General features: G+C 43.7%; 1 protein-coding gene across 1 annotated transcript; it reads right to left on the reverse strand.

Annotated features, from left to right (window-relative positions):
- Positions 1-725: 725 nt before the first annotated feature.
- Positions 726-8,991, reverse strand: LOC123761123 (cuticle protein 7). Its single transcript, XM_069339119.1, has 3 exons — positions 8,858-8,991; positions 1,640-1,762; positions 726-1,404 (listed from the first exon to the last, which is right to left on the reverse strand). The coding sequence occupies exons 1-3, from the start codon at positions 8,867-8,869 to the stop codon at positions 1,033-1,035; spliced, it is 507 nt and encodes a 168-aa protein (XP_069195220.1). The 5' UTR covers positions 8,870-8,991; the 3' UTR covers positions 726-1,032.
- Positions 8,992-9,220: the final 229 nt, after the last annotated feature.

A 9,220-nucleotide genomic window follows, 5' to 3' on the forward strand; every position in this document is an offset into this window, starting at 1 on the left:
AAAGATGTACAGGGTGCTGAAAGATGTACAGGGTGCCGAAAGATGTACAGGTGCTGAAAGATGTACAGGTGCCGAAAGATGTACAGGTGCCGAAAGATGTACAGGTGCTGAAAGATGTACAGGTGCCGAAAGATGTACAGGTGCTGAAAGATGTACAGGTGCCGAAAGATGTACAGGTGCTGAAAGATGAACAGGTGCTGAAAGATGTACAGGTGCTGAAAGATGTACAGGTGCCGAAAGATGTACAGGTGCTGAAAGATGTACAGGTGCCGAAAGATGTACAGGTGCTGAAAGATGTACAGGTGCCGAAAGATGTACAGGTGCTGAAAGATGTACAGGTGCCGAAAGATGTACAGGTGCTGAAAGATGTACAGGTGCTGAAAGATGTACAGGGTGCTGAAAGATGTACAGGTGCTGAAAGATGTACAGGTGCTGAAAGATGTACAGGTGCTGAAAGATGTACAGGTGCCGAAAGAAGATGTGTAAATGCTTGACAACTCCTGGTCCAGCACTTCACTATATGTCTTATAAATCGAAATTTCTCCATCTTGTACTCTTTTGTTGTACTTTCTAATCTTCCAAAACAATTTCATAATCCCATTTATATCCCTATTGACCTCCTCCTCCTCTAGCGAGTGCCGACTGAGGCGCTTCACAAGGTCTTCGTAGAAATAGTCCCAGATATCGGCTCCCGTTCATAATATTAAGGATATAATCAAAGAACATTTTATGCAAATGAAGTGACTGTATTAAAGTGTGAAAATGGCACACGTAATGGGCGGCTGGAGCGAGCTCGACCCGCGGGCCCGCTGGACAGCCAAGTATTGTGAACGCTGAACTGTGTGTTTTCCTCGTGGGGGGGGGGGGGTAACATTGTGGGGGCAGGGATGGGGGGGAATTGAACAACTGAACAATGGAGAACACACATAACATAGAGCCTGACCTGCCACCAGCAAGATGCCAACTTTGGTTAGCGTCTTGGCCGGTGACGGCGGCCCGTAAGCGAGGCTTTGACTGCGACGTCGTATATCTTTAGTTATACTCAACAGGGGCGGGTTCCTCGTGGTATTCTTGTGCTGGGGACTCGTATGCTGGCGATTCCTGGTTTCGGTATGATTGTTGGGAGTATGCTGGAGGAGCTGGGTATGCTGGGGCCGGTGACGGGTATGCTGGCTTGTAGGGTGCGGCCTCAGGGTACTGGGCTTCTCCCTTGTACTCGACCTGGGCCTGGAAGCCGTTGTGGTGGTCGGCGACGTAGTTGACGATCTGCGTGCGGCCGTCGGGAAGGTCGACTTGGTAGGAGCCGGACACAGCCTTGCCGTCGGAGTTCTCACTATGGCCGTAGTTGGCGCCAGAGTATCCATCCTTTACTCCATATTCGAAGGTATATGGCTTAGCGGGCTCCTGTAAGCGCAGTATGAATTAATGATACGAACTTAGGCATGAAAAATACGATCCCTTACTCTAGTAACTACACCAGGATGCTCACAGTTCTGATCCAGTCAACAGCGTGATGGAGGATTGAAAAGTTGTGAAGAGAATATTGACATTGAAACGTCAATTATATTCGGCATATATGTCATTATTCCCAACAACCATCTCAAAAATATAAACATGTTCCTTATAGCCTGTGACATACCTCCTCTGGCTTATAGGGGGCGGGGTATTGTGGAGGGGGCGGTCCGTACTGGCGGGCCGTGTCCTCAGGCTGGGGGAGGGGCCCAGCGCACACCACGCCCACCACACCTGCTACCAGGTAAGCCTGTGGCGGAGATCATACACTTTTGAATTAGTTTTGGTACATGGCACATTTTTTTTTAAAGTCATCGGCCGAGGAATTTTGGGTTTTGGGGTAAATACCTTTAGGTTATTGTGTTTGTTTTCCTGTTTCTTTGCTTTGTGTGTACTCACCTATTGTGCTTGCGGAGGGTTGAGCTTTGGCTTTTTGGTCCCGCCTCTCAATTGTGGTCCCCTGTCAATCAATTTGTAGGTGTGTGTGTACTTACCTAATTGTACTTATCTAATTGTGCTTGTGGGGGTTGAGCGCTGGCTCTTTGGTTCCGCCTCTTAACTGTCAATCAACTAATGTACAGGTTCCTGAGCCCACTGGGCTGTAGGAACCTACCTACTGTGTGTGTGTGTGTGTGTGAGAGAGAGAAACCCATGATTTTATTGTAAACTTTGCATTGTGTGCATACCTTTGTCAGTCTGTATACCCCATGGTTAGTTTGCGCGTGTAACCCATATTATTAATACCAGTGTTGGTGCCTCAAGAGCCCTGAGAGTGAGAGCCTTAACGGTTCCTTCATCCTGACACACGGGCCCACAAAGTGGATATATGACATGTTTTAACAATAGGGAACAGTTCGTTCCTTGCCTTCGCGGGAGGTTGCTAATGCTGATCAGATATGTCAATTCTTAAATTTTGTCAGTGAAACCTCCATAATATTTATATTACCATGTTGATAGGCAACTATAATTAATATTTTTGTGACGCATTGATCTATTGTTGAATTATTTATAATTGGTAAACTTTGTAATTTTAATATTCATCATATATATATATATATATATATATATATATATATATATATATATATATATATATATATATATATATATATATATATGTCGTACCTAGTAGCCAGAACGCACTTCTCAGCCTACTATGCAAGGCCAGATTTGCCTAATAAGCCAAGTTTTCATGAATTAAAGTTTTTTTTGACTACCTAACCTAACCAAACTTTTTTGGCTACCTAACCTAACCTATAAAGATAGGTTAGGTTAGGTTAGGTTGGGTTGGTTAGGTTTGGTCCAACCCGTTCTCGCAAATTTAATAAGTCAATATTGACTTATTAAATATGTGCATAGGTGACATACTTAACATAATAGATACCCTTAAAAAGATTCATAAAAAACACCGACCTTACCTAACCTTGTTAGTATCTTAAGATAAGCATCTTATTGCTTCGTAATTACAATTATTACCTAACCTATAATAGGTATAGGTTAAGTAATAATTGTAATTACGAAGCAATAAGATGCTTATCTTAAGATACTAACAAGGTTAGGTAAGGTCGGTGTTTTCTATGAATCTTTTTAAGGGTATCTATTATGCTTAGTATATCACCTATGCACGTAGTTAATAAGTCAATATTGACTTTACGAATTTGCGAGAACGGGTTGGTTTGGTCATATATCTACGTTAATTTTAATTCCAGTAAAAAAAATTGACATACATAATGAAATGGGTAGCTTTATCATTTGATAAGAAAAAAATTAGAGAAAATATATTAATTCAGGAAAACTTGGCTTATTAGGCAAATCGGGCCTTTCATAGTAGGCTGAGAAGTGCGTTCTGGCTACTAGGTACGACATATATATATATATATATATATATATATATATATATATGTCGTACCTAGTAGCCAGAACTCACTTCTCAGCCTACTATTCAAGGCCCGATTTGCCTAATAAGCCAAGTTTTCCTGAATTAATATTTTTACTATAATTTTTTTCTTATGAAATGATAAAGCAACCCTTTTCTCTATGTATGAGGTCAATTTTTTTTTATTGGAGTTAAAATTAACGTAGATATATGACCGAACCTAACCAACCCTACCTAACCTAACCTAACCTATATTTATAGGTAAGGTTAGGTTAGGTAGCCAAAAAAAGCTAGGTTAGGTTAGGTTAGGTAGGTTAGGTAGACGAAAAAACATTAATTCATGAAAACTTGGCTTATTAGGCAAATCGGGTCTTGAATAGTAGGCTGAGAAGTGCGTTCTGGCTATTAGGTACGACATATATATATATATATATATATATATATATATATATATATATATATATATGAAGTGTAAATATATTTGTGCATAATTTACATTGAAAGTAATATTAGTTTGGGTTTGCTTGTTTAGTTTTATGAATGTAATAATTCCATTTTAATAATCACAAGTCATTTACACTAAGCCTGGGGAAAATTGGTTATTATATGAAAGGTTTTATTAATTTAAAAGGATGTACACTCTTCTCGGTAGATACTAATTCTCTCTCTCCCTTTTGTATGTGAGAGAGAGGGAGAGAGAGACAGTTAGAGGGGAAGAGAGACTTACTCTCCCCTTCCAAAACAATCACACGCACATACTTGCACTGGCACGCACACGCACGCACGCATTCGCGCGCACGCATGCACGCGCACGCATGCACACGCACAAACTTACTTAACTACAGACCAGTGTCACTCACACGCATCCCTTGCAAAGTACTTGAAAGAATTATAAGGTTAAGACTAGGTGCACACAGAGAATTGGGTTTGTAATTAAACAACAACACGGCTTTAGAGAAGGGAAATCCTGCCTGACGAACCTCCTGGAGTTTTATGATAAGGTAACGAAAATAAGGCAAGACAGAGAAGAGAAGGATGGGCAGATGGCATATTTCTTGACTACTAAAAAGCCTGTGATACAGTACCACACAGGTGGCTACTATACAAACTTGAGAGGCAGGCGGGAGTAGACGGAAACGCACTATCATGGGTAAGGAATTACCTAACAGACAGGTGTCAGAGAGTGACAGTGAGGGGCGAGGAGTCCGACTGGCGTAGAGTAACACGCGGGGTGCCTCAAGGATCGGTCCCGGGTCCCATACTATTACTTATTTATGTAAATGACTTGACTGCAGGAGTTGAGTCTTATATGTCAATAGTTTTGCATCATCTGCAAACAATGAGGATGGTTGAGACAGATGAGGATTGTGAGATTCTCCAGGATGACCTGAACACTTGCAGAGATGGTCCGAGAAATGGCTACTAGAGTTCAACACTAACAAGTGCAAGGAGATGGAAATGAGGACAGGAGCCAGGAGACCGAAAGGCAAATATACGATGATGGTAAACTATCGATAACGCCTAGAGAAAAAGACCTGTGAGTAGACATAACACCAAACCTAACTCCAGAGGCTCATATAAATAGAATATCGTCAGCCACATACTCTATTCTGGCGAAAGTCAGAACATCCTAAAGGCACTTGAATAATGAGGCGTTTAGATCACTGTATACCGCTTATATGAGGCCGGTCTTAGGGTATGCCGCCCCATCGTGGAGCCCCCATTTAAAAAAAAAACACATAAGGAAGCTCGAAAAGTTGCAGAAGTTTGCAACGAGATTCGTTTCAGAGCTGCGAGGGATGAGGTACGAAGACAGACTGAAGGAACTAAACCTGACGACGTAACAGAGGGAGAGGGTGGGGGACATTATACAGACGTATAAAAGACTTAGAGGGATTGACAAGGTGGAAAGAGAGGAAAGGTTTACAATGACTATGAACAAGAGGGCACGGATAGAAGCTTAACACTCAGATGTGTTATAGAGATGTTAGAAAGTTTTCCTTTAGCGTAAGGTTAGTAAATGGAATGACCTAAAGGAGCTGGTTGTAGAGGCTCACTCCATTCATAACTTTAAAAGCAGGTATGATAGGGAAATAGACCAGGAGGCATTGCATTAGACAACCAGCGGCCAGAAAAGCGGGGTCCAAGAGCTAAAGCTCGATCCTGCAGGCACAAATGAGTACACACACACACACACACACACACACACACACCTAAGGTACAATATTAGTAAGTAAACACGTGCAAGAAAGTTTTTAACTGGCGTTAATTAATGTGAAGATATTTATCCCAGGGCGCCATGTTGGGGGTGTAAACACACTCGTGTACTGGTGTAGGGAACACGTCCTCGCTACCCTCAGGACGTGGGCTCGAACCCTCACCAGTTGGTGTCAAACCCACACCAGGTGTGCGAGTCAAACCCACACCAGGTGTGCGAGTCAAACCCACACCAGGTGTGCGAGTCAAACCCACACCAGGTGTGCGAGTCAAACCCACACCAGGTGTGTGAGTCAAACCCCACACCAGGTTGCGTCAAACCCACACCAGGTGGTGTCAAACCCCACACCAGGTGGTGTCAAACCCACACCAGGTGGTGTCAAACCCACACCAGGTGGTGTCAAACCCACACCAGGTGTTGTCAAACCCACACCAGGTGTGCGAGTCAAACAACTTAACTTTATAACTTGTATATTTACGTTCCTAATATTTTACATATATTTTTTTCCAGTTTTTGAATGTCTTAACATTTTTCAACTTTGATGTTGTAATGTGCATTGAAGACACTTCCATTGAGTATTTGTGCCAGTCTGTTCACAATCAATAATTTTTTGTCTTAATAAATGATAAACTTTGATGTCTTAACACGTTTTCTAAGTCGCTGTTCACAGTATGGGATTTAGATCAGATATTGAAGATAATGATAGTGGGTTTTGTGAGTTGTGTTTGCTCTGAAACTGATGATTATCTATACTTATTTTAGTAAGGCAAAGTAAAGTAATATTGGCAGCCTAGTCTCATAAAATGAAAGTAATTATAGTAACTATTTGAACAAATCCACAAGGGCCGTGACGAGGATTCGAACCTGCGTCCGGGAGCATCCCAGACACTGCCTTAATCGACTGAGCTTAATCCCGCAGCCTTAATCGCATAGGCTGCGGGATCCAGTAAGTTCAGTAGAACTTCGGTTTCAATTCTTTTACCCTGTCGTAGCTCAGTCGATTAAGGCAGTGTCTGGGATGCTCCCGGACGCAGGTTCGAATCCTCGTCACGGCCCTTGTAGATTCGTTCATTTGATGCATCACGTTAGTGTGATTTCTGTGTGTAATAGTAACTATTTGATGCATCACGTTAGTGTGATCTCTGTGTGTAATAGTAACTATTTGATGGAAAGTGTTGATGTGTAGTGATGTAGAAAGTTGTCTGTCATATTAATGAATTTGGACAAACTAGACAATTTTTACTAGCAACATAAATATAAGACCTAACAAGTCCTAGGTCTAATACACGCTTAAGGCCTAATGTAGTACATATATGCGCTATATTAGGCCTAGGAATATTTAAGTTTGGTTTTAGATTAATTTATTTCCGGACTATAGAATTAAGTCCAAAAAGCGGATTACTGGCGGTCCATCACTACACATTGGCACTGTCGACCAGATAGTCACTATATGTACTGTTACTTCAGGAGGCTGGGTTGAAATATTCGGAGGAAGCCCTAAGCCAGTGTGGCTTTATAGTACTTGCAAGGCATACGAGGTCGGCGGTCTGGGATATGAGGACAAGGAGCTGGGATATGAGGACAAGGAGCTGGGATATGAGGACAAGGAGCTGGGATATGAGGACAAGGAGCTGGGATATGAGGACAAGGAGCTGGGATATGAGGACAAGGAGCTGGGATATGAGGACAAGGAGCTGGGATATGAGGACAAGGAGCTGGGATATGAGGACAAGGAGCTGGGATATGAGGACAGGCTAGGGGAAAGGGATGCGAGGACAGGCTAGGGGAATGGGGAGTGAGGACAGGCTAGGGGGAAGGGGAGTGAGGACAGGCTAGGGGGAAGGGATGTGAGGACAGGCTAGGGGCTGGGATACGAGGACAGCTTAAGAGCTGGGATATAAAGACGTAGTAAAGACACGGTAGCCAAAAATCAGACAATTAGAAAAAAATAGAATTAGAAAAATTAGAAAATCAGGGATCGAACCCCGACCCTGCATGCAGCGAGATAGTAGCTCTACCGACAATTTCAAATCGATGGCCTACTGTTAAAAAAAGCAAACAGGCCATTGACATACATTCAGCTGTATGTTGCAGCTTTATACACCTATACTGAAAAATACATTATAGAATATTCAATTGTATTTTACGAAATAAGTTTGGCTTCCTGTGACCCCGTTTATGGTTAGGCTGCAATAAATTATGTTCAATATGATGAAATCCGTAGGAGCAGTGATAAGGGGAGCCGGTCGGCCGAGCGGACAGCACGCTGGACTTGTGATCCTGTGGTCCTGGGTTCGATCCCAGGCGCCGGCGAGAAACAATGGGCAGAGTTTCTTTCACCCTATGCCCCTGTTACCTAGCAGTAAAATAGGTACCTGGGTGTTCACAGGCTGCTTCCTGGGGGTGGAGGCCTGGTCGAGGACCGGGCCGCGGGGACACTAAAAAAGCCCCGAAATCATCTCAAGATAACCTCAAGGGTTCGAACCTATGCGGTGGGTTTAGGTTCGAACCTAAACCGCGCACACGCTTCTAGCGACAACACCACGACATGGTATACAAATTGTATCCTGAAGTTCTACTGAACATACGAGGGTTTCCTAGATGACCCAGAGCCAGAGTGTCTGCGGGGGGGGGGGGGGGGGAGTTGTAGGAAAATCCTGTTCCGGCTTAAGTAGAAGCCTCAGGAAATCCTCGTATGTTCAGTAGAACTCCAGGTTGCAATTTTTATACCATGTCGTGGTGTAGTTGCTAGAGCGTGTCCGTGGGGCCACCCACCGAGTTGGTTCGAACCCTTATCACTGCTCCTAGGGATTTTCTCATCGGTGCGGTCATGTTAGTGTGATTACTCTGTGTATGGTCAATGTAATGCAAGATTTCACGTTGAGGCAATATGGAACGGTAATGATGCCTTACGGAACGGTAATGAGACATTGTGGAAGGGTAATGAGACATTGTGGAAGGGTAATGAGACATTGTGGAAGGGTAATGAGACATTGTGGAAGGGTAATGAGACATTGTGGAAGGGTAATGAGACATTGTGGAAGGGTAATGAGACATTGTGGAAGGGTAATGAGACATTGTGGAAGGGTAATGAGACATTGTGGAAGGGTAATGAGACATTTCAGAATGATAATGAGGCATTGTGGAACAGGAATGAGGTTAAACATTAACAGCGAGATGGTGGAGAAATTGCAACGAGACGTCTGAGGAATGAGAGCAATATTTGCAATACCTGGCAACGACTGCCTTACCTTAAGGAGCATGTTGAAGAGCTCGAGAGAGAGAGTCCCCGCTGTGCTGGTGTGTGTACAGATGACGGTGAAGTCAGCGAGTGATGACCCAGGAGGCGGGAGCGCCCCTTTTATACCCCCCACCGGAAAGTGCAGACGCTCGGATGAAGCAGATGTGGAAGCAGCAGCAGCAGCAGCAGCAGCAGCAGCAGCAGCAGCAGGGGGGAGGGAAGCGACAGTCTGCTGGCCAGCAGCAGTTAGGAACAGATGGCCTCACCTGACACCTCGCCTTGTGACATACATTGTCAGGCCGTGGTGGTTTCTTTGAGGTGTTTCTGCTGTTAGTCTCCGGTCGTCTGGTGTAACAGTTAACTGGATCACAGG

Source organism: Procambarus clarkii, chromosome 41 (genome assembly GCF_040958095.1).
Source record: "Procambarus clarkii isolate CNS0578487 chromosome 41, FALCON_Pclarkii_2.0, whole genome shotgun sequence".
Lineage (NCBI taxonomy): Eukaryota > Metazoa > Arthropoda > Malacostraca > Decapoda > Cambaridae > Procambarus > Procambarus clarkii.

Coding starts and splice junctions, on each gene's coding strand:
- LOC123761123 (XM_069339119.1), bottom strand. Junction 1,405..1,639: donor CCCCCTATAAGCCAGAGGAG/GTATGTCACAGG, acceptor CTGCGCTTACAG/GAGCCCGCTAAGCCATATAC.